General features: G+C 38.6%; 4 protein-coding genes across 5 annotated transcripts in view; 2 read left to right on the top strand and 2 right to left on the bottom strand.

The window, feature by feature from the left end:
• piga (phosphatidylinositol glycan anchor biosynthesis, class A) overlaps nt 1-26,363 on the top strand; it is an 882,343-nt gene that overhangs the window by 510,059 nt on the left and 345,921 nt on the right. The window lies entirely within an intron of this gene.
• LOC307129066 (uncharacterized protein) overlaps nt 1-26,363 on the bottom strand; it is a 538,951-nt gene that overhangs the window by 450,971 nt on the left and 61,617 nt on the right. The gene's annotated exons all lie outside the window — the stretch shown is intronic.
• Nucleotides 3,961-9,877, top strand: klf5b (Kruppel like factor 5b). The gene is made up of 4 exons (XM_079821717.1): nt 3,961-4,239; nt 5,336-6,149; nt 6,729-6,788; nt 7,771-9,877. The coding sequence occupies exons 2-4, from the start codon at nt 5,348-5,350 to the stop codon at nt 7,947-7,949; spliced, it is 1,041 nt and encodes a 346-aa protein (XP_079677843.1). The 5' UTR covers nt 3,961-4,239; nt 5,336-5,347; the 3' UTR covers nt 7,950-9,877.
• The window catches only part of klf12b (Kruppel like factor 12b), a 44,655-nt gene continuing 35,360 nt past the window's right edge, over nt 17,069-26,363 (bottom strand). The window contains exons 5-7 of one of the 2 annotated variants that reach the window (XM_079821714.1): nt 21,897-21,953; nt 18,103-18,260; nt 17,069-17,956 (exon numbers count right to left, since the gene is read on the bottom strand). In XM_079821714.1, coding sequence (XP_079677840.1) covers nt 17,775-17,956; nt 18,103-18,260; nt 21,897-21,953 — 397 coding nt within the window. In that variant the 3' untranslated portion in view covers nt 17,069-17,774. The remainder of the gene's footprint in view (nt 17,957-18,102; nt 18,261-21,896; nt 21,954-26,363) is intronic. The other variant, XM_079821715.1, reaches the window with a different exon arrangement.

Raw genomic sequence — 26,363 nt, 5'->3', positions numbered from 1 at the left:
TACCAGGCCACGAGGTGGCACTTTCCTACTGAGCAGTGTTGGGAGTAACGGCGTTTAAGTATAACGGCGTTACTAACGGCGTTAATTTTTCAGTAACGGAGTAATCTAATTAATTACTTTTCCCAATGTTGCAACGCCGTTAGCGTTACTGAGAAAAAAAATGCGGCGTTACTATAATTGAGCTCACTGAAGCGGTTTTCATCCGAACAGGCTCTCTGTCAGTCGGACCTGCAACGTGCGTGTGTGTGTGTGTGTGTGTGTGTGCGCGCGCGCGCGTGGTACACATAACTGATGATGATTGGTGGGTGGGAGACAAGGTTGAGGTTGATAGGTTGAGTCCACAGACACACACACACCTATGACGCACAGTCGCACACGCATATGCACAGTCAGCGATGGCAAGTCCAACAACTTCAAAGGTAGCTTTCGCAAACTGGAAGTATAAGCGCTACTCTTCCCTCGTTGAGGTGAAAGGTAAGAATGTTTATGTGACGCGCAACTTATGCCCAGGAAGAAAGAGTCTCTCCACGTCGGTGGCCAGTAATTCTAATCTAATGAAGCCTCACATCATCACAGCCACAAAATGAGCGGCTAAAAACCCAGGCGATAACGTGAGCTCCACTACCAAAGGAGTAGTAAAGTACTGATAATATTTACACTATAGTAGGTCTACTGATAATATTTACAATATATTGAATTTGATAGGTGTCTCTCACATTGTCCCACAGCAACATTACAATAGTGTACATTAATGTACAATGTTTAGTGTCTAATTCATTCATTTAACATATTTAAATTGGGGGCATCCAAGTTATTTGACATATTTGAACTTTTGACAAAAAAAAAGTAACGCAGTAATTACTTTCCCTGGTAATTAGTTACTTTTATAATGATGTAACTCAGTTACTAACTCAGTTACTATTTGTAAGAAGTAACTAGTAACTATAACTAATTACTTTTTTAAAGTAACGTGCCCAACACTGCTACTGAGGTAGTTAAGGACGCCTGAAGGGTGACCCCTCGTGCTGAAAGTTTTGTTTGGGTCCTTTTTTTTATTCTTATTCAAGCCTTTTTCTGAACTAATGGTAGTGCAGTGGTACACCCCCTCACTCTGGAGGGTTTTTCTCTTTCTATGCTATGTTGCTGTCTAGAGAAGTTTGTGAGAATTGTTACCTCGTTTAGTATGCCTGCTAAGGATTGTGTACCATCTATGTTAAATGCTGGGATTCCCTTAACAAAAGTGCACCTTTTGGGGTATCATAGCTCTTTCTAGGGCTGATAGCTGCATTGGCACGACTATGCTGGGGATAATCTCTGTCATTATTCTATTTCCTGTGTCTCCATAGTTATGAAACGCAGTCGCTTTGGCTTTCCTCTCAGCATGGCGGAGTGGGTATTCGTTCCCCATAGTGTCCTCTAGGGGATGCAGTGCGAGTTCTCATTTGAAAGGGAACGTCTCCGGTTACCAATCACGTTCCGGGGGGTGGGAGGGTCCCCCTCAGTAGAAATCGTGTTCTGGGGGTGGGGGTGGATTCCCCCTTGGTAGAAATAGCCTCCGGGGGGGGTCCCCCACAGTAGAAATTAGAAATCGCGTTCTGTCGATTACAAATTTAACCAGGTTCCCTGAGAAGAGGAACGAGAAACTACCTCTCCTTGCCATACTTCAGGTATTCTTGTGCACTTCTCCTTCAGACAAAGAAGTGGATGACGTGTTCTACAGGTGCAGTTTTCTCGGTCGCACCAGTAGTGACGTCACAGGCTGTCGCTGGCCAATGTCAATGTGTGGGTTTCAATCAATTCCATAGCTCCCGAGCTCGCGAATCAGTATATCGTGTACACAAATTCGGGCACTGGTAAGGACAGTAAATGATGCAGGCTTACTACACATTGGCACATTCATGACTCTATTTCCAGCGACGTGACAACGTCCTCATTGTTAAACATCATTACTGGTATTCATGAACAACAGCAGAGATGCATATCTTTCTGACATTACTTGTAATGTTATTTACGTACATTATGATAAATACTTTGCTTGCTATAAATACGTGCAACATTTATAAATTATAAATGTTCGCTAGACTTTGTTCATTACCTGTTTAACAATGTATGTTTATGTTGAAATATAATTGCTTCAGAACTTCCGTTAAGGGTAGGGCTTTTTTAGGGAGCGTGCATTTCAGTGCCTTGGGAGGATTAAAATGGCCGACTACCTGATCAGTGCCCTGATTACTGAATTAGGGAGCTGATTGAGATGCACCCATGGTGATTGTCAAGTTTGGATACATGCTTCAGACACCGGACATGCTGAAGGCATCCTCCATAGTGTCCTCTAGGGGACGCAGTGTCTCGTTCCTCTTCTCAGGGAACCATGAATTACATGGAGACGTTTTACTTGTAACATTGATTTCCTTTCATAATAAAATGAAATTCAGGAACATTTTCTCTAATCAGCGACATTTGATGGATAGGAACTAGGATGTAGAACCATTCTGCTACAATTATTCAGGCAGGCAAACATGCCTGTTTGGCTTCTTGTAACTGTACATTTTGGATTTTGACATTTTTACAGCATACCAGTTTTTATGAATCATTTCAACTACATTTTTCTTAAGTGATATCAAGTTTGTCCACAAATTAGCTTTTTAAAGACTACCAAGGCATTCCTCGTGATCGTTTATGATTGTGTGCTATTTTAATCAAAACATTCCTGATATTTTTCCCTGGCAGCAACTTTGCCTACTTCAACACTTCTCCTAGCATGTTGGCATAGAACACGCAATCCACACAGGCAGCTGCAGTGCAGTCAAGCAGTTTTGCATACCAGCACATATGGCCCAAGGGAGAGAGAGAAAGAGAGAGGTAGAGAGGGGCATAAATGTGAATTAACCCATTCCCTGGAATTCCATACTGTATTCACAGGGATTAAGGATCTTATCAGTCAAATGCCAAAGAATAGTTTTAGTTATTATCTCTGATTACCTTCAAGTGTTGTTATGGGAAACAGTGTAGTTATTAATAATATAAAGATATTATGGCCGTTAATTGAACATTTTGGTAAATCATTTTAGACGTTTAGTTTCATTTAATTTATATAGGCCTATAATAAGGCATGCAATATTTTAATGAAAAAATAATGTAAAAATGCTATAGTAAACATGTCATTTAATTAGATAATGTACCAAGTTACCATATATACAATTGTATTCTATTTTAAAAGACTTCTGCTGGAAAATATAAAAAAATGTAAGGTGTTTTTTAAGTAATAAATATGAATCACCTAATCATTTACAGAGACAGTAAATCTTACTGTAAAAAGTAAGACCTATATTTTAGGCCTATATTTCTTTGTATATTTTTTCTTCTTATATCAGCGGTGTGCATTATATCAGTGTTTAAGTTGCATTTTATGTTTTGATTAATGTTTACTCCATTATTTAAGCGTCATGTGTGTTATGTTTTTTTTTTATTATAATTTTTTTTTATTACATTTTTTAAGTTCTACCTGTGTTATTTAACTTTAAGTTCTACCTGTGTTATTTAACTTTAAGTTCTACCTGTGTTATTATGTATTTTAACATTTTTAATAGCTCAAATTGGTATATTAACATTATGATTTAATGGCACATACATTTTATTCACTAAAATGTCTGTATTTGTATGGTAATGTTCTGGCAACTACACAACAACCAGTTGTATAATAATAATAATAATAATAATAATAATAATAATAATAATAATAATAATAATAATAATAATAATAATAATAATAATAATAATAATAGCAATAATAACAATACTTATTGTTATTATTATTATTATTATTATTATTATTATTATTATCATCATTATTATATATTTATTTTTACAGCGCATGACCATGCTTCTTTTCCTTTACTAGACTATTACAGATCCTGAAAACCTGTTTGGGAATTACTAAATGTATCATGACAAAGCCCCGCCCCGTTCTGAGGCATTGAAACGAGGCAGTTGCGTAATTTGTCTTGTCAAACGCGTAAAGCGCTTGACATCTCTGGCTGTCTGTCGTGTCGTTTTCATTTGCGGCATATTGAATGACGTGATCTCCAGTTTATTTCAGCGGAGGACATGCGGTTATGGGCAACGCTTTGTTGAGCAGGATCCACGGCTAGAATAAAACACCTCCAAGAACTGAGCGAGGAATTGAGAGAGGACGATTACAGTGGATTTAATGACAGTCCATCAAAGCATCACATTCTGGTAGAGTGAATCTGTAATCGCATGTTACATTGGTAAACAGTGCTGGGTGCCATGCTTTCCGAAATGTCAGTGTTATTTATGCTTTTGCTCTAAAGCGCAACATGATCGCCGCACAGCTTACATTTTATAGTAATGTTTTCTAATGTTGTTCTCCAGTACGTTATATAGCCTATATATAAAGCATGCTGGATGAATTGTGCTGAACTCTGCACTGACCTTAATCTGAAAACTCCATAACAGCAGAGCAGCTGTAGGCTCTAAATTCAGATGGAGTATTTCCTAGTTTATGGATGGCAGATACAGAGAGAGAGAGTTTGCTTGGGGGTTCCTTCTTCGGTGTAAGGTAGCAACAAGCCTAGTGTATTTAGACATGCACACAAGCTTGACTTGTTGCCATAAAAATGACAGGAATTTGATTCAGTTTGAGTTGATCTTTGAGTTTGAGAGTGTGGATCTACTGTAGGTACAAGTAAACAAAATAGACAAAGAAACAAAGAAACAAAAAAACAGTCAGGTTGAGTATGCATTCCTCTGAACTTGTCTTGCCATTCTCAGGAATTTCTGCATTGTTTACTAGAACGCTTAAATGATTTACGCCAAAGAGGTATATATAATAAGTGAAGAAAGCTGTCCATTAGTGTTCCCATGTCATTGGCAGTTGCTCGGCTGGGAATATGCAGTGTTTTGAACCAATCAGCTGAGTCGTAAATACCATGTGACTAATGACTGTAAAGTGTCATGACAGTGCTGATGGGAACATAAGAACGCACCCAGTCCTAAAACCTTCACTGAGCGACTCTCCTGAACTGCGATGCGAAAGACGACATGTTTTGTACTTTTAAAAGTCTTTGAAATAGAATCGGATATCGGTAATACTATAATATAATGAAATATTTACCATTTTAAAATATTCTTTTGGTAGAATTACAGTATTTACCAGCTAAGAGGGCCATGCAAAGCAGCTAAATCTTTATCAATGTTAAAGAATTTCAAGGATTCTTATTGGATAAATGGCTGATATGGTTTCTTTTCATGTATTTTATGTTTTTTTGTGCGATTTGTGGTAAATGAAACCCTATTTTTTTCTGTCCCTCAGATCAGACAAGACATGGATGGATACCTGCCGCCTCAGTTTCACGTTTTGTCAGACCATAAGAAGTTTTGTCAAGACAATTCCCTGACGATGGACCAAGGCTCGCCATACAGCATAAATATGAATGTTTTCTTACCTGATGTCACCTACCTACGGACCGGCATGTGCAGACCGGTTCGGTCCGTAACGACACAGATAAAGACGGAACCACTGCATTCGTCTTTCAACTACTCCAGTTGCCACGGCACCGTTGCGCCCACCATGACGCACACAGAGTACACGAATCTCTACAGCCCAGTTGCGGAAACGGGTAATAATCACAATGTTTACATCAAGCACGAGACTCCGTCCCTCGAATTTCCAGAAGTTCCGCTTTTTCAGCTGTTGAATTCTGAGCTTGAGCCCAATGTGCCTGGAGGCCACTCTTGTACAGATTCCCACAATGCTGCATGCCCACCAATGTCGACATATAATGGCATTCACCAACCGCCCAGTCATGTTGCAGAAAGATCTCTTTGTAATATGGGCAGCAGTGGCTATTCTCTACCTGCCCAGTTTGGTCAGCATCCTCAGAAGAGGGCGGCCTATCTACCACCCTCCCCTCCCAACTCAGAACCGGGCAGCCCAGACAGGAGGAAAGAACTCATACAGAACTTATCGCCACCTCCGTCATATGCTGCCAGCATGGCATCTAAAATGGCGTGTCTTACCCCTGGACCGGCACTTTCTGTCCAAACTCAGTCAGTACCTGCCCAATACAACCGCAGGAACAATCCCGATCTTGACAAAAGGAGGATACATCACTGCGATGTACCAGGTGAGATTGAATTTAGCATCTGGACACTTAAGTATGTGGCTATAGTATACACTTTATTTGACATAATATTCAAGGCTTTAGAAGGAAGCCACAGCTTTTTTCCACATATATGGTGCGAGGTGTAAATGGCTATTCAGGTGATTTAACGTTGTTGAATAGATGTTGTGGACTGCCATGACTAAACATCTGGCTATTACCGGTCTCTAGGTTGGACTGACTAAGAGGCTTAGGACACAATGGCGAAACCTTTTGACATTGTATATGAGGGTGCTGGACAAGTCAGAGCTGGTCGGGATGTTAAAGCAATAGTTCACCCAAAAATGAAAATTTGGTCATTGTTTACTCACCCTCATGTCATTCCTGACTTAATTTTTTTCTGTGGAACACAAGCAATTCTTTGACTTTTGTTATGGACAAAAACACGGAGACATTTTTCAAAATATCTTCTTTTGTGTTCCACAGAAGAAAGAAAGTTGTACTGGTTTTGGATGAACTATCCCTTTAATGCTCATATAATGAAAATAAGCTTTAATAGTAAAGGTTATGATGCACACTAACATTTATTGTTTTATTCGTCAGGATGTAAGAAGGTCTACACCAAGTCCTCACATTTGAAGGCCCATTTACGTACTCACACAGGTAAGAACTTTAATAAGCAATATCACACAGAAAACAGATCTGTTCTCACAATTGTCACTGTGATATTGTGTCATACAATAGTTCAATAAAGTAAACTAAAAAGAATTCCAGATTTAGTGATTTGATTCTGATTCACAAGCTCTCCATTATGAGTGTTTTAGGCATATTACAGATAAAATGTCCAAACTTGATACATGACAAAAATATAGGTTTAATGAGTTTACATGTACATGAAATCAAATATAGTAATTCGGGGGAGGACTCCGAGCTCGGAATTTGGCCCGAACCCAGAGTACTCCCCCTCCTTGACTGGGATAGAAACAGCCAAGAGTGAGGCGATGGGGTGGTGGAGGGATGCTGTGAAACTTGTCGCGGGACAGAGGTGAGAGACGGCTATATATACCGTCTTCCTCTTGCGCTGATTGGTTGATTACCTGAACGTGCTCTTCCCGAACTTAGTTTAAATAACTTTTTAGTTAAAAACAACATTAGTTAAAATCAACCAGGCCCAAATGATGCAGTTCAATTGCTAATTATTTAACAGATATACTAATCAACACAACCAAAAACTGACATTTACTGTATGTAATGTATTCTGTAAAATATTATATTTTATTTCCATCACTGAAAGTAATGATAATTTAATGATGATTCAGTAACTGACAGTTTTGGTGAGTTAATTCAGTGAAGGATCCATGAGACTGATTCAAACGATTCTATTCAAAGGACTAGCTCATAAGAGTCATTTGGTCATAAATGGGACTACAGTGCTTATGTTCACTAAAACGAACCAGATTAAAAGTCTAATTTGTTTGTGAATCAGATAATACTAGTCACGCTGTATGTTATTGTGTGCAGCCCATTGGGACGACTCACTAGAAAGACCTTTTTTCTTGCCAGTATTTCGCAGTACACCGTTTTATCCGACGAAATTATGATGGTGCTCTCCCCTCAAACTGTATTGCCCTGTGTTTTATTGCAGGCGAAAAGCCATACAAGTGCTCATGGGAGGGGTGTGACTGGCGCTTCGCCCGCTCCGACGAGCTAACGCGCCACTTCAGGAAGCACACGGGGGCCAAACCTTTCCAGTGCGCCGTATGTAGCCGTTGCTTCTCCCGATCGGACCACCTGGCCCTCCACATGAAAAGACACCAGAACTAGAGCTACCCGCTCTCCTTGTTCTGAGGGTGCCGCGGGAGGGCTATCAGGACCTCTGTTGATGATACTAATTAGGATTTGGGTGTGTTGGTTAATCTTGGGTTTTGGCAGTTCATCAGGTACAACAGGACCAAACCCTGCCATCGGTACGGCTCCTGTGGTCACAAAACCAGCTAATTGATGAGAACTTGGCTCAACTGCCTGATGGGACATTTGTTTGTTTGTTTCTTCGTTTGTCTGCTTACTTTGAGGTCATTATTTATGACATAACTACTTTTAATGTGCCTTTTTTACCTTGTAGAAATGAGGTGCCATGTAAAATATACAATGTGCGAGATCGTGTAGGCAGTTTTACTCCACTATAAAGGAATATTTTAGGTTTAATAATAAGTTAAGCTTCATTGATATCATTTGTGGCAAAATGTACTAACACAAAAATAGTTACAACTTGTCCCTAGTTTTCGTTAAAAAAAAAAACAAATTCAAGTTTACGGTGAATCACTTACAATGGAAGTGAATGGGGCCTATTTGAAAAGCTTACAACTTACATTCATTCTTCTGTTAAAACGTGTGAATTATTTGAGCTGTAATATTGTTCTCATAATTTTAATGGTTGTTTTAGGGTTTATGATGTTACATTGACATTGTAACAAAGTTGTGAAATTAAAATATTAGTGTGTTTTTTTCTCACTAAAGTCATGTTAAAACATTCTTTACGTCTTGTGGCTATACAATTGAAACATTGAGAATTTTAACGTTTATAAAGTGGCCCCATTGACCTCCATTGTAAATCCCTCATTGTTTTCCAGTTTTGTTTTTAAGTTGAAATTGAGTTTTGTGGTACCACAAGTTCTGTCAATTGAGCTTAACTTGTATTGAACCCATAATATTGCTGTAAGTGACTACTCGAACTTGTATCGCAAGGTAAATAATATCAAGATAGAGCTGTAGTCTTGGTTGTAGAACCAAACCGCAGAACAGTCATGAGAATGTGAGCCACGAACGCTGAGTCACAATGAATTAAGGTCTCTTAAAAGTAGCACTTGATAAGAAACGGTGCTTGAGAAATTTGTGCAGGAGTTGCCGGGTAATTAGAAAATTAAATGTAGCTTCAGAACACCAAAGAGTTGGATTCAGTCCAAACTGAGATATGTGTCGAAAAAGGATTCACTTTACGTCGGCAAAATGTTTGAAAGAGCACAATCTGAAGATTGATTGAACTCCTTTATGTTAATTCCTGTGTTTTACTGAAATGCAATAAGTGGTACAAATGCTGTATTTTTCCTCGCAAGAGGACAGGTTGGATATCGATTACTTCCATAGTTGTTTATTTTTCCTTACTTATATGCATTTGTTTGGGATAAATGATAGCTTTAAATGTACATATGACGTGTATTTATTTTGCACAGATTTCTTTTTTTCATTTCTATTTTATAAAATGTAACTCAACCCTCACATGAAATGTGTACAGGGTTACTGGGAAGTGGTTTTAAAAATCGTAATAGTGCTCTAAATGGCTGCATTATGTGGAACAATGTAGCAGATGATTGTTTACATTAGTTAGTTTGGCTTTTGGTGTGTTATACATCTGTATGTGTGGCCTCATAAAACCTCTTATTTTCCATTACAGTGATAAAAATGTTTTCTGCCTTATTTTTCAGAGATTGCAAATGCATAACAGAAGGGACTCATTACAGATGACAAGCTGATGTTGTTATTGAGATGGAAGTAAAATAGACAGAGGAGTTGTGGAGTTTGTTTTTATCCGAGGTAATGTAATACAAGGATCCACAGTGTTAAAGAGAGAGGAGGAATATATAGCTCTATTCAAGATTTGTAACTAGAAGTTCTTCATTTTGTGACTAAAACCGAAAGAGAAAAACTCTTAATTGCTGTAATTAAAGGTTCAGACTGCTTACGATTAAAATGTTAAACACACCCTCTAATCGCTCTAATTTGCGGTACTATAAGTACAGTGAATGTTAAATATGTACACCATCACTGTTATTAGACTTAATATAGAGGCAGATCTTTAAAGTCTTAGTCTGTCGGGTTAAACTGGAGTGTCCCGTCGTCCTGGCTCACATGTGATTAGGTGAATAAATGTAGGTGTGGTTACAGTTGCTAATACGGGCTGTCAGATTTTAAGTCGCTGAGTAAAAAGTTGATAGTGTTGAGTGGAAACACCCACTCAAATTGATACTATAATTATCTTGACTGTATACAAATCACTGAGTAACAGCAGAAAGGCCTCAGTCATGGAAATAACCTGACAATACATTCTTTTCATCGTTAGGGTGTATATTATTTTCTGAATCAGTTCTTACATAAGCAACCGATTCTGAACATGAGTAATTCGCAAATTCCCCCCTGCTTTAGTGATGGACACTGATGCTATCATCCAGAAATAAATAACAGTCAGGCCCACACTGGAACAAGTGCACCAAAAACATAAACTAAATGGATGTTGATGTAACTTCAGAAGTATGTGTGCTAACTAGTCCTAAGATGGAAACGTTAGTATTAATCAAATAAACATACAATTTCCAAATAAAGTACAAGACAATCTGCACTTTTGAGGTTAGTATTGTCCAGCTTCTAGTGTGAGTTTTATCTGTGTAGCCTCTAAACGTTTTAGCGAGGTTAGCATGCTAGCTGCATGCTAATTCTGCACATTCAACTGTGCCAAACAGAGCGATGTTATTTGATTATTAGTGATCGCTGGCTAATAACTTTAAAAACCTTTATGTTATATAATACTTGTTAAACACGACTGGAATCAGCCCAACTGCTTTGTCTCTGAGGAAGATTGTTATCTTGAAGCCAATGCCTTCATGTTTCTTTGAAAAGCCTTGTGTCAATAGGGAACCCATTTATTTTCTTTCATGGAAAGGAACAATAGTTTAATTCTCTATTTGACCTGACATTTAGATGATCTTTGCAGATGAGAGTATGGATCAAACAGTAGCTCAGCTGTGATCCTCTTTATTGAATGCCATTTACTGAAAGCACTTATAGAATCACTGATGTTGCTCGTACCCTTAAGGAAAAAAACATTGAGTTATTCCCACAAAATCACACTGATATGAAGGCAATATCACTGGAAATGTTTCACTCGACACAAAAATGTAGTAATTCCATTTATACATTGTTCATATTAATCAAATCATTATTTGCACAGAGTTCTGTTTATAGTCCAGAGATAAGTGCACCACCATTCAAAAGTTTGGGATCTGTGAGATTTTTCAAATGTTTTTACATTTTCACGGTTTTTGCAAGTCTCTAATGCTCACAAAGACAGCATTTATTTGATAAAAAAAAAGAGTAGTATTGTGAAATATTACATTTCTATTTTAAATTGCAAGTTCCTCTGATGGCAAAGCTGAATTTTCAGCATCATTTCTCCAGTCTCTTCAGTGTCACATGATCCTTCAGAAATCTGATTTGCTGCTCAAGAAACATTTCTCATCAATGTTGAAAGTTTTATATTTTGGTGGAAACCATGATAAAAAAAATGTTTTTCTTCAGAATTCTTTAATAGAAAATAACAGCATTTATATTAAATATAAATTGAACATTATACATTTCTTAACTGTCACTTTTGATCAATTTAATTCATCCTTGCTGGATAAAAGTATTAATTAAAAAATAATAATACAAATCTTGACGCCAAACATTTGAATGGTAGTGTTTATATTTGGTTCTATAGAGCTGTTCAGTCATGATGTCAATTTGTTCTCCAACTCATTACTCTAATTTGTCATTAGTGTCCCTCAGGAATTTCAATGTTTTTGTTGTTGTTGTTTTTTCTTTTTAATAAATATGGTCGCTTTAGTACTTGCAACTTGCATAATGTTATATTACTCAAATCTAAATGCTATAAAAATCCGTAAAAAATTCTCATGGGAATCAATAGGGACATTTTTTTCTTTTTTTTTTTTTTTTCAGAATTTAGGACTGAACATCTTTATTCTATTAACAGTTTTGAAATGTAAAGTAAAGATAAATACATGACTTTATGCCAATGTGTTCCATACAAAATGCAAGTTTATTAACTTCCATGCCTCCAATTAGATTTTAAAACAAGTATAATGTGTAACCTCAATTTCAATTCACAGCTCAATCTTCTGGAAAAAAAGAGAAAGAAAATACAGAAAATAGCAAAAAACACAGAATATTTAGACAACTTCTGGAGAAACAAAATAAAGCTGAAACACTTTTAACCTCTGGAACGATCAGGACGTGTTATCCTCCAACAGGTTCCAATGGGATGGGAATCCCTTTGAAGTTTAGCAGGGAAAAATATCACAACTTTACAATAAACCAAAAAAAGAAAAGAAAAAAAAACACTCTGAAAATATTTACAATACACACACTATACATAAATACAAGAAAGATAATTACAGAATATCAGCGAAACAATAAACAAAGGCCATTGAGTAAATACTTGATTCCAAAGAAAGTAAAGTAAATACATAAACAAAGGTAATATCTTACAGAGACTCGAGGGGGGGAAATGCTGTTTATGGAGTAAAATTATTACACACCAGTGTCTTAACATTCAGAACTGCGACTGCTCGATTTCCGTAACTGGGGGTGCGTGAGAGGTTCACACGACTTTATAAAGTCAGAGGTAAACCGGAGTCCTGTTAATTAAGCAAATGCGTCCTTCCATAGGTGATTATTAGACTACCATACAAATCTTATGCAGCTTCCATAGGAGACACATAAAGAATGTTCAACAGACACCAACCGGGATATTTACAGCTTCAAAATGGTTCATAAGGCTCAGTGCATTTGTGTCATGTCTGGGTGATTAAACCAGGGAAACCGTAACTTCCTGTACGTGAGAATCTTAATAATACTAGGCACTCGTCATTATTGCATAACTTTGACCCTGTTTGCCTTTGCAAAATTATGCCACAAAAAACATAAGAATGTCAAAGGGGAGGGGAAGTAATGCAGAATTGAGTAAAACAACCCTTTATTTTTCTGAAATCTTACCGGTAGAATATTAATCACTACATTTAGAAATGTGTTGCTCGTGACTCTGAATACTGTGCTGGAAACACTCTTTTCATTGGGTTGTTTTTACTTTATTCACATTTTTAGAGTCAGTATAAAAACATTGAAATAGTTACTAAAAAATTAGGCAGCACCGCCTGAATACTGTAATGAACATTTAATTTGATTGTTTATAAAAACTACATGCAACTGCGACCGGTGTCGCTCAGAGCAGGGCTCGAACCCGGCCCTACATGTGCGTTTTTTTAAGGATAGTTCAGCCAAATATTACAATTCTGTCATCATTTAATCACCCACATGTCATTTCAAACCTGTATCATTTTCTTACTTCTGTTCAACACAAAAAATATATAGATTTTTTTGAAGAATGTTTTGTCCAAAAAATCTTCAAAATAGCTTTTGTGTTCCACAGAAGAAAGTCATACAGATTTCAATCGACATGAAGGCGGGTAAAAGAAAGAGATCTTTCAGTTTTGGCTGAACTAGCCCTTTAAGATGACAAGCCTTCATTGTTCTCACACATGGAACAGTTGAACATGTTTTATTATATTAGCTAAATGAATGTCTCTGAAAAATCTGCATATTACGTATAAAGATAATCCCTTGTATTTTAACAAAGCCCTATTTTAATAGGTATTTACAGCCTGTAAAACGGAGCAATATCTTTTCACTTTCACATATATTACAACATCTTTAAAAGTTTTTTTTTTTTTTGTACAGAAAATAGTCATATGCAGATGAAGTGCCCCACATTACAGACACGCTTCAAAATACAGAATATGATGATAAGATACATTGGTGATTAATGTCACATCTATCTTAAAATAATTACTTCCATACTTCATAAAAACAAGGTGCTCATGTTATGTTCAAGCCCATATACAACAGAATGCACACGTGTGTACACAAATACATAGTGAGGAACATAAAACATGGTGGATCATAATACTTCAGAATGAACGAACAAACAGAAATGCTAGAAATTGATTGGTCGTCTCTAACAGACAAACGGTTACTGAGCAAAGAATGTTTCAATTGACATGTTTCCTTTCACAGCATTTGACTCGTTTCCTTTTGTTGATGACGAAAAGTCCCTACATGCCCAGCAACTGTGTGATTGATTGTAGATTTAGTCGGTGTGTTTGATCAACTGATCTGCCTATGCATGCAGTCAAGTGGTTCTTCTGAATGTAAATTCTAGTCAAATCTAATCATTTGAGAAGCGATCGCGTGGCTTTCTATAGCAACTTGAATGTGCATAAGGATCACAGGGACAGAAGACTTTGACAGCTTATGACAGATGTCCTTTCAGAAACAGAACTTAAATAATTTAGTGAAAACTTATACCTTTACATGAACATCATCATGGGAACGTACAGTGGATTGTTCTGGGTACAGTATGTGTTAAAAAAATTACTTGTATTCAAGTGTGGCATATTGCTTCTTTTGAGTATCTTGGTTAGTGTAGTGTGTGTCTATATTAATAAGTTAAGAAATCCCTCTTAGATAGATAGATAGATAGATAGATAGATAGATAGATAGATAGATAGATAGATAGATAGATAGATAGATAGATAGATGGATAGATGGATAGATGGATAGATGGATAGAAGGATAGATGGATAGATAGATAGATAGATAGATAGATAGATAGATGGATTCTTAACTGAACAGAACAAATCGTCACATCAACAGATATGGCTCGGTGAATATTTGAATCAATTTCCAACCTCTCCAACATTAGAATGTGTAAAGAATATTTAAAAAAGAAGAAAAACACTAAAGATAGCATTTCAGAGAATTTAAAATTTAGCTCACTGGCTGCCCTCTACTGGTCACTTTGGGGATTGTTCAATTGTTGTTGTTTTTTTTGTTTGTTCATTTATTTTTATTTTTATTTAATTGTTTTGGGGGGCGGGGGGCGGGGGGGGGGGGGGGTGTAGTAAATACATTAGGTATTATGAACTAACCATGAACAATACTTTAATAGCACTTATTAATCTGGTACACGCACTAGTAGCCTATTTTTCAAGTTGTTTAAACGAATATACGAATATTATAATCTACCATTTACATAGATTTATAAATGCTTTAAATACTGTTGCACTGCACACATCCATTCAAAAGTTTAGGGTCAGTAAGATTTTTATTTTAATTAATACCTTTATTCAGCGAGGATGTATTAAAGGGTTAGTTCACCCAAAAATGAAAATTCTGTCATTAATTACTCACCCTCATGTCGTTGGACACCCGTAAGACCTCCGTTCATATTCGGAACACAAATGAAGATATTTTAGTTGAAAGCTGATGGCTGAGAAAGGCTTCACACAGGCCTCCATTGGCATTCAGTACATTGACACTTCCAAGATCCATGAAAGGCACTTAAAACGTTGTTACAAAGTCTATCTCACCACAGTGGCTCTACAATAATCATACAATGCGACGACAATAGTTTTTGTGCGCAAAAAAAAATCAAAATAACACCTTTATCCAACTTGTTCTCGACTTCCGTGTGCGCCTCCACGACGCATGCGCGAGAATATGACGCAGATCCGGCGTTCGGACATATGACCCAGAAGCGATTTGTTTACGAGCAGAGGAAGACGCGCGTGTCTAAGCTGTTGGATTCTACATTGATCGTGCTTTAGGTCTCGCGTAGTGCTCAAAATGGGGCTTAAGTGTGTATTTCATCGATTCCCGAACACCGGCGCTACGTCATATTCTCGCGCATGCGTCGTGGAGGCGCACACGGAAGACAAGAACAAGTTGGATAAAGGTGTTATTTTGATTTTTTTTTGCGCACAAAAACTATTGTCGTCGCATTGTATGATTATTGTAGAGCCACTGTGGTGAGATAGACTTTGTAACGACGTTTTAAGTGCCTTTCATGGATCTTGGAAGTGTCAATGTACTGAATGCCAATGGAGGCCTATGTGAAGCCTTTCTCAGCCATCAGCTTTCAACTAAAATATCTTCATTTGTGTTCCGAATATGAACGGAGGTCTTACGGGTGTCCAACGACATGAGGGTGAGTAATTAATGACAGAATTTTCATTTTTGGGTGAACTAACCCTTTAAATTGATCAAAAGTGACAGTAAAAGCAGTAATGATGTTACAAAAGATTTATATTTAATAAATGCTGTTCCTTTGAACTTTCCAGAAAAGTATTAAGCAGCACAACTGTTTTTAACATGAATAATAATAAAAATGTTTCTTGAGCAGCAAAACAGCATATTAGAGTGATTTCTGAAGAATCATGTGACACTGAAGACGCTGAAAATTCAGCTTTGCCATCCAGGAATAAATTGAATAAATGATTACATGTTAAATATAAATACATGATATATTAAAATAGGAAGCAGTTATTATAATTTGTCATATTAATTCACATTATTATTGTTTTACTGTATATTTGATAACATAATTAAGGCCTTAAGTTGGTGAACATAAGATCAAAACATAAGAAATTCTTACAGACACCAAACTTTTGAACAGTAGTGTACATTGTTAGTTCAATGTTACCTATATGCATTAACTAACTGAAACTGAATCATTAACACAGTACTTACAGTACTTCAGTAAATACAAAGTAAAGGACAAAGCCAGTGAGCAATGCTGTTGTACTGACAATAAATGACATCTAGGCTTCATAGTCCAAAAGCAATCTCACAAAAGGAAAAGAAAACAGAGGACATTAAAGAGAATCCCTCTAAAGTTGTGAGCGACTTGTTGTAAAGTTGTGAGCGACCAAAATGTGACGGCTAGAAATCCACTATAAATAGAAGAAGTACGTATCTGAATTATAGAAAACAAAGCGGGCACTGGTAGAAATACAAAGTTTTGTCCGTGTTTCAAAGCCACCTGATGTAAGTACGTACTGATTAGATAGATAGATAGATAGATAGATAGATAGATAGATAGATAGATAGATAGATAGATAGATAGATAGATAGATAGATAGATAGATAGATAGATAGATAGATAGATAGATAGGTACTGTATATTGCTCTTCTACCTCGAGTTAGCTGTCTGAGTAGACCCTCATTATCCAGATTTACTCTAATTAGTGAGTAAGTGTGATGAAATTAAGACAAATGTGGATGGTAGACTGCAGAAGCCCTCATGTGTTTTGTCTGTTTATCAAATTAAATACATTTCAGTTTAAAATCAACAGTTGGGGGGGAACAGAAGATATAATGACCCATGGGTTGTTTTTTGTGTAATCTCATTTGCTGGTATGTTGACCTGTAAATGGCAACCTCATAAACCTCCAGAATCACTGGCCCAAAGTCTCTGTTATCAGAAGAACTACACGATCCTTCACAGATGTGTCTGGCTCTTGATGTTCCACAAAAAGATAAATGTAAAAAATTGTGCAAGCATACAATTCCGGTCAAGCTCCCCTTTGCATCTGCCAGAACTAGACGTAAAGCCATTCCTCTCTGCGTTTCTTCACATTGTAGATGTTGACTGAGAAGCAGCCATGTTTAAACAGAACACAAGGATGATTCAGAATGGGGGGAAAAAACAGAAAACAAACCGTTTGTCCAAGTGAAATATTCCTTTGAACACACATGAGACAAACAACATCCTGGACTCCAGGCCTGGAGATGAGCCTCCTCCCTCCCTGAATGGGCCCTGTTTAGCTCTGCAAATGTGGGGAAAGCATTGTACTCCTCCTTCACTTGCTCTTTTATCCTCTCTCTCTTTCTTTCTCAGGGGCAGGGATGGCCGTTTTTGTATCCAGCCCAGCTGAACACTATTGGGGGAGATCCAGCTCTCCCGTGTGTGAGTGAATGGGTTCAGACCAGCATGTGTCTGCGACGATGCAGGGCCAGATGGTCTGAGCGGGAAAAGCTTCGGTCGCAGTCCCCACATTTAAAGGGTTTGACCCCTGTGTGTTTACGGTAATGCCGTGTCAACTCGTCCGAGCGGGCGAACTTCCATGTGCAGCCGTCCCAGGTGCACTTGTATGGCTTCTCACCTGGTGGAGATAATGGATCACACTTATTAAGCAGAAAGAAACACCAACAATCTGAGCCAATCAAGAATGGTTAACTAGAATCCACCAAAATCAAATAAATTGATAGTGAAACTGTGTGTATGGACTGCATTTGTGTGCTCACTTACCTGTGTGTGTCCTCCGGTGTGCCTTTAAATGGGAACTCTTGGTATAAACTTTATTACAGCCTGCAAAGTCACATCTGTGGATGCGTCTTTTCTTGGAGTCTGGAGATTCAGGTGGCTGTGGCCGTCGAATGCTCTCAATACTGAATGGTGACATGGAACTGAGACAGAGAAAGAGACATTTTAATCACACTCTTCAGAGAATTACAATGTCGCAGGAAATAGCCAATTTATTCAGCATCCTAAACAAAATACTTGACACAGCAGCGTGCATGCAAGGCAAGCTAACTGCTGCCACCATGTGGTAACATGTGATTTTGAAGCAGTAGTACTTAGGCACGGAAACGGGTTTCCATGTGTCAGTATTACATGTTCTCTTTATCATGATGTGAGTGCAATATTGTATAACACAGCAGCATTTCAAGCACTGTTTTTTACCAGCAGTGCTTCTAGAGTGGTGACACTGTGCGTCAAAGCAAATGAAATCATGAATGTAAGTTTGCTGTATTATTTATTATTATTTAATGCAATAACCAATAATCGTCTTTCTATTGAGTTTACTCACAAGCTAGGGTTGCTAATAATGTATTTATGTATATATAAATATTAAATATACAGCATAAGAGACTTCTATAGCATCACACAGTTGCTGCAGATTTGTTGGCTGCACATCCATGATGCAAATCTCCTGTTCCACCACATCCCAAAGGTGCTCTATTGGATTGAGATCTGGTGACTGTGGGCCATTTGAGTTCAGTGAACTCATTGTCATGTCCAAGAAACCAGATCATCTGAACTTTGTGACATGGCACACTATACTGCTGGAAGTAGCCACCAGAAGATGGATACACTGTCAGCAACAATACTCAGGAAGGCTGAGGTGTTTAAATGATGCTCAGTTGGTCCAAAGTGTGCCAAGAAAATATCCCACACACCATTACACCAGCCTGAACCATTGATAGAAGTTGTTGTTTACGCCAAATTCTGACCCTACCATCTGAATGTTGCAGCAGAAATGGAGACTCATCAGACCAGACCATGGTTTTCCTATCTTCTATTGTCTAATTTTGGTGAGCCTTTTGTAGCCTCGATTCCCTGTTCTTAGCTGACAGGAGTGGCATCAGGTGTGGTCTTCTGCTGCTGTAGCCCATTTTCTCTTTTTCGGACCATTCTCTGCAAATCCCAGAGACGGTTGTGCATGACAATCTAAATAGATTGTTATTGAAATACTCAGACCAGCTCGTCTGGCACCAACAACCATGTCACGTAAATCACATTTCTTTCCCATTCTGATGCTCAGTTCTGAACTTCAGCAGATTGTCTAGACCATGTCTACATGCCTAAATGGATTGAATTACTGCCATGTGATTGGCTGATTAGATATTTGCATTAATGAGCAGTTGAACCTAAAGTGGTACATAATAAAGTATTTTATATAAAAAATACTTGATTTGTATATAAAATAAAGTAAAAATAAAGTATATATATGTATGTATATATGAAAATGTATTCTCTAAGTAATATTTTACTGATTATTAACTGAATTTTTTTTATCTATTTATTTTACTTACTTCTAATGTTCTACTCCAAATGTGTCACTAGATGACGCTGTAGGCCCGCTGCATTTTGATGGTACTACTATTGATCAGAGGCCAAAAAACATTACCAAAAAAAAAAACACAAACCCAGCCATAATTCTTATAGAGATGTGACATTTGTTGCTTGTTAGTTTGCTGTTAGTAAAATCCAAGAGAATGTCTTTATATACTCCAGTATTCCAAATCACAATATTATAGGATCAGATTCAGATGAATAAAGTCTTTTGTGATTGCTGTGGGAAAATGAATTATTGCCATTCCAGACGGTGGGCCTGATTTCAGACTGTAAAGCTGGCTCTCATTGAGAGGATTTGTACATGATATCAACCAATGAGCTCACTGAACTGTTGGAGGAGAGCAGAGAGCCACGTAAGTGTGAGGACATGCTGTGTTTGAAAGCGAGAGAGCGTACGATTCCATTCCACTCGATTCCATTCCCCCATAGGTAGAGACAGAGAGGAGCGCCTAATTACATTACATTGTCCTCGCTCGCCTTCCCTTCTAAGGTAATAAGAGCTCTGTCCCCTGCTTTGCTGATTGGCATGGGCTGGGCCTGGCAGTAAGGGCCGAGGGGGTGGAGCCAGACAACCCCTCCAGTGAACTGTCTCCACCACACGCAGCCCACTTCCTGTTTCTCCCCTGCTCCTGGGTCACCTGTTGGTGTTGGTGTGCTGCCAAGCGAAGGCCTAGCGGAAATGAGCCAATGTGTGAGAAATGAGGCTGAACTCTCTCGCTGCCTCGAGCAAACGCACACAGAGAGTGAAAGAGAGAGAGAAAGAGACCCAGGAGGGGAGAAGTGAAATTGAGAATAGGAGACAAAGAGAAGCCGAGAAAGAGGCAATGAGCCAAACAGGTTGTTTTTTGTTTTTTTTTCTCTCTCAGAGAAATGACAAGAGAGCTAAAGAGAGTCACAGAGAGAGTTTCTGTGAGAATGAAAGTTGGTGGCAAGATAAAAATGGAGGGGGGTTGATGTTGGAAGGAGAGCTTGGAGGGAGTGAGGGAGCATGAAGGGAGTGACAGGATTTACAGTGGAAAGACTTCAGCGGCGAACTCTCACAGGATGTTTACAGTCTGATATATTTCAGAGGGGACGCCACTGACATAAATAGTGATACAGTAGTCTGACTCGTGGAAAATGACTTGAAAATACATATTCACCTGACAGGTACAGACGCTTCTTCCCTGTAATGTCCTTCTCAAATCAGGTGCATGTCAAGTAGGCGTCAACCAATGTATAATTTGATTAAATCAGCCAAAGCTATATATCTTTAAAAATAAAAATGTATTATCTCACAAACATGAGGGGAAACTAAATACATACACACAACCGTTCAACATTTTGGGGCTGGTACGATCTCAAGTCTCTTATTCTCACCAAGGCTGCATTTTTTTTGTTGTGAAACATTATTACAATTTAAAATAACTGTTGTTCTATTTTGAAATATTTTAAAATGCAATATTCATGTGAAGGAATGAATTTTCAGCAGCCTATTCAGCATTTATTTGAAATAGAAAACTTTTGTAATATTATACATTTCTTTAATGCAATTTTTGATAAATTGAATGCGTCCTTGACTCTTTAAAAAACATCTTACTGAGCCCAAATGTTTGAATGGTAGTGTATATGTATACACTCACCTAAATGATTATTAGGAACACCGGCTCAATTTCTCATTAATGCAATTATCTAATCAACCAATCACATGGCAGTTGCTTCAAGGCATTTAGGGGTGTGGTCCTGGTCAAGACAATCTCCTGAACTCCAAACTGAATGTCAGAATGGGAAAGAAAGGTGATTTAAGCAATTTTGAGCGTGGCATGGTTGTTGGTGCCAGACGGGCCGGTCTGAGTATTTCACAATCTGCTCAGTTACTGGGATTTTCACGCACAACTATTTCTAGGGTTTACAAAGAAAGGTGTGAAAAGGGAAAAACATCCAGTATGCGGCAGTCCTGTGGGCGAAAATGCCTTGTTGATGCTAGAGGTCAGAGGAGAATGGGCCGACTGATTCAAGCTGATAGAAGAGCAACTTTGACTGAAATAACCACTCGTTACAACTGAGGTATGCAGGAAAGCATTTGTGAAGCCACAACACACACAACCTTGAGGCAGATGGGCTACAACAGCAGAAGACCCCACCGGGTACCACTCATCTCCACTACAAATAGGAAAAAGAGGCTACAATTTGCACAAGCTCACCAAAATTGGACAGCTGAAGACTGGAAAAATGTTGCCTGGTCTGATGAGTCTCGATTTCTGTTGAGACATTCAGATGGTAGAGTCAGAATTTGGCGTAAACAGAATGAGAACACGGATCCATCATGCCTTGTTACCACTGTGCAGGCTGGTGGTGGTGGTGTAATGGTGTGGGGGATGTTTTCTTGGCACACTTTAGGCCCCTTAGTGCCAATTGGGCATCGTTTAAATGCCACGGCCTACCTGAGCATTGTTTCTGACCATGTCCATCCCTTTATGACCACCATGTACCCATCCTCTGATGGCTACTTCCAGCAGGATAATGCACCATGTCACAAAGCTCGAATCATTTCAAATTGGTTTCTTGAACATGACAATGAGTTCACTGTACTAAAATGGCCACCACAGTCACCATATCTCAACCCAATAGAGCATCTTTGGGATGTGGTGGAACGGGAGCTTCGTGCCCTGGATGTGCATCCCACAAATCTCCATCAACTGCAAGATGCTATCCTATCAATATGGGCCAACATTTCTAAAGAATGCTTTCAGCAAGGCGAAAGGGGGTCAAACACAGTTTATTAGTATGGTGTTCCTAATAATCCTTTAGGTGAGTGTATAATTGAATTTATTGAGTTTTATTGGGATTTTTGGTTGAAAAAAAATAAAACATTGAATACATTCATTTTAGAAAATTGATTTCATTTTAGATTCAAAATTGGTCCAGGCCAACTTAGCTACTAATATCAGCTAAATCCATTTTTGGTAGATCTTTAATATAAATCTGTAATGTAATAAACATCTGGCCAAGGGGACTGACATCCAATCTCACACATCCGCTGTCCTCCCTGCAGGCACCAGGTGTCCTCTAGATTCAGGTAGATTCCCAATTTTGCCAGCCCAACCCTCACAAGGACCAAGCTACTTTTAGTTCATAGTACCCAAATGGCACTTTTATATGCAATTTTACTTTACTTTACAACGCCTTTCGACATGCCCAGCAACTGATCCAACTGATAATTCTGTTATCACTCCTAGTCCAAAAAAAGTAACATATTCTAGTGCCGTCACCTACTGTAGAACAGTGCAGAGTTTTGCCACCCAGATGATGCCTAGACCTTTAAAACAGCTTTTGTGTAAACCCTGCATAACCCTGTCATCCTGGCTTTGTGCTTTTGTCTGTGTGATTGGGGGTGGAGTGTATGAATTATTTGGTTCTGAAATGTTTCAAATCAAACTGAACTGAGCTCTTGCTCCTTTTGTCTCTGCTCTCTCTTCGGAGTTACCAAAGAAGTAAGCTTTCTGCTTGGGGCTCAGGGCGTTCTCTGATGCGCTCCCCTAAACATTTGTCACAACAAGACCTGCATCTAGTCCAGCAATCCCACAAAGAGAAAGCAGGCTTCAGAGAGGAATGACAGAGAAGAACCAGGGAGAGGGGGAGAGATTGAAATACAAACTGAGCTATTTATGTCAGCACTAGTTGATGGCAAAAGACATTTAATTACCTTAAAACTGCTAGAAATAAGTGTCCAATATTAGTCAATAAATATCTAATATAGACCATAGCAGTAAATAACTAATATGGTCATGCATCCTTAGTACCGAAGTTTGATAATGCCGCAGTAATGCAGTAACACGCAAGTGTGTTTCTGTCCTAAGAGAACTGAAAGTATGTAGTTGTGTGTGCGTGTCTGTGTGTGTGTAGCCGCACTCGCAACCTGTCTGACTGAATGGCCCTTGGGACTCGAGGGACCCAAATGAACCTGCCAGGGCCACTTTAACGATATTATAGCGCCTTTTACATAAGGATTCATAGATTTTGCAGAGACTGTTTTGAACGCTCAAAATACAGCAAACCACATAGATGCATTTGTCACTCAAGATGCTCTCAGAGATGTGAAAGTTGGGCAGAAGCTATTCATCTGTTCATCTGAAACTGATATCAGCAAGTTAAAGCCAGATATCAGCATGTAACGCATCTGGCCTCTCGCTCAGAGTGCCTCGTTGTGATACACGGCTTCTTTAGCTGCATGGATATTTAAATTAAGTGCAGAGCTGGCAGTTCTCTCTCTCCTAAATTGGCTCGTCTGGTGGTGAGGACAGTCTTATAGTGGAGACTGAGTCATTTTGGGTCGGCTGTGACTGACCTCTGACAGGTCCGTGAGCCGAAGGGGTTATTTTAGTTCCGCGGGCCTCGCGGTGCCAGCCAACCTATGTGTCCACAAATTCATCTCACAAGACAAGAGACATCGCTCCTACCGTTAAAAGCTCTGGTCTCGGCGTAGACTGCATTTTATTGCCCAGCATTTCTAATTTTCTGGTTCGATTACTGCGCAAAAACACTGACCCAATTAAATGACAATATTCTTCATCAAACACTTCTCTGATGTGATAAATGCTTATTTGTTCTCGTCCATTGAGTCCACCATGCTATCAGTGTTATTCTTGTGGCGACGCTGCCCACAATGTTATCTTATTTCACATGCTAGAATGAACACAGCTGCACACATGACCTCTTTCTCTGTCTCTCTCTCTCTCTGTAAACAGCCAAAAGCAGCAGCTCTCCCAATAACACCATCCTGTAAACTTGGTTAAACTGTGTTTTGGCATTCTGCTGCACTGGGGGGCAAAGTCCTATTACCGTTCGTCTGCAACACATTCGGAGCAAAGGGAAACATTTACACGGTGTCAGTGCAGGAGCTCTGACATGCAGAGGAATCCTGGAATACTTTCCAAACCATTTGCCTAAATAACAGGCAGACGACAGGGTGCTGGTTGGGGGGCTGGCTCATGGAAAACTCTTAGGGAGAAGTCCTAGACTGTTTTTTACAGCCTGCAGGCCTGAGTGTCTTCTGGTTTTGATCATGTCACTGTCTTTAATGGGATGACTACCTCATCTGAGTAAAGACACATGGAGTTGTGCCACCAAGAATGGGAGATGACAGCTAATGTTACCAAAGAGCTGGTATTTCAAAGGATGGCCTATAAGGAAACACTTCACAGTTTGCACAAGTATTTTGATGGGAGGTGTTCATTTCCAACTCTTTAATACATTAAATGCATAGTTCATCCAAAAAATACCATTCGGTAATCATTCATTCACACTCATGTCGTTCCAAACCTGCATGACTGCATGAGGAACACAAAAGAAGATATTTTAAAGGGTGTTCCAACTGTTTCTCCATACAATGAAAGTCAATGGGATTTAAAGCAACATTGATTGGACCCCACTGACATTCTTTGTATAGACAAACAAAATAGACATTTTTCAAAATATATTTTGTTATGTTTCACAGGGGAAAAAAAAGTCATACAGGTTGGGAACAACACAAAAGTTTAAATAAATGATATTGTTTGGGTGAACAACCTCTTTAAATGGTTAGTTCACCCAAAAATGAAAATTCGGAAATTATTTACTTACCCTCATGTTGTTCCCGTAAGACCTTCATTCATCTTCAGAACACAAATTAAGATATTTTTGATGAAATTCGAGCGCTTTCTGACCCCACATAGACAGCAACACAATGACCTCTTTCAAGGTCCAGAAAGGTAGTAAAAAGATCGTTAAAATAGTCCATGTGACTCCAGTGGTTCAACCTTAAAGGGGCTATATGCAACTTTTTCCCCAAAATAAACGTAACAATAGCCTTTTTATTTAACCATTTATGACTCAAACATCTCCTGATGAGCATACTGACACCTTGTCCGCTCACAGTGGGTGCACCTATAAGCCTGTATCCTATTTTTCCTATTTTCTGGCGGGTCGTCTTTTCCCGCGCTGTCTGCGGATGTGACGTCACCACCGCTGCGAGAGCGAGCAGAAAACAAGAGCAGTTCTGTTTTTTGGCCACAGGTGTCAGTCGCGAGTTTAAATTTCAGAAAAACGCATATAGCCCCTTTAATGTTATGAAGCAACGAGAACCAAAATAACGACTATTCAACAATCTATTCTATTCCGTGTCACTCTCCTACGCAATTCACGTAAGCACCACAACGCATGCATGTGGTGCTCAGCCAATAGTGAGCCGGCGTTCTGCCGTAGAACCTCGTAGATTCCGGAATGCGCTGCATTGTGTGAATAGCCAGGGAACATGGAAGAGAAGACATTGTTGAATAAAGTTATTTTTGTTAGTTTTTTTGCACACGGAAAGTATTCTCGTCACTTCATAACATTAAAGTTGGACCAGTGTAGTCACATGGACTATTTTAACACTACCTTTCTGGGTCTTGAAAGTGGTCATTGTGTTGCAACCTATGTGGGGTCAGAGAGCTCTCGGATTTCTTCAAAAATATCTTAATTTGTGTTCAGAAGATGAATGAAGGTCTTACAGGTTTGGAACGACATGAGGTGAGTTATTAATGACAGAATTTTCATTTATGGGTGAACTAACCCTTTAAAGCAGTGGTTCTTAACCAGGGGGCCCCGATAAGTATTCAAATTATTAATATTTATTTTATTAACATAATCCT

The sequence above is a fragment of the Gobio gobio genome, assembly GCF_949357685.1.
Source record: "Gobio gobio genome assembly, chromosome: 7".
NCBI classification, from domain to species: domain Eukaryota; kingdom Metazoa; phylum Chordata; class Actinopteri; order Cypriniformes; family Gobionidae; genus Gobio; species Gobio gobio.
The sequence above is the reverse complement of the archived record's forward strand: the minus strand, read 5'-3'. Positions and strand labels throughout refer to the sequence as shown.

Bases quoted from the DNA above. Each gene is read 5' to 3' on its own strand.
- klf5b (XM_079821717.1), top strand. From the start codon at position 5,348: ATGGATGGATACCTGCCGCCTCAGTTTCACGTTTTGTCAGACCATAAG. The intron at 6,150-6,728 runs GTGAGATTGAAT...TTTATTCGTCAG, and splicing joins ACATCACTGCGATGTACCAG to GATGTAAGAAGGTCTACACC. The intron at 6,789-7,770 runs GTAAGAACTTTA...GTTTTATTGCAG, and splicing joins CCATTTACGTACTCACACAG to GCGAAAAGCCATACAAGTGC.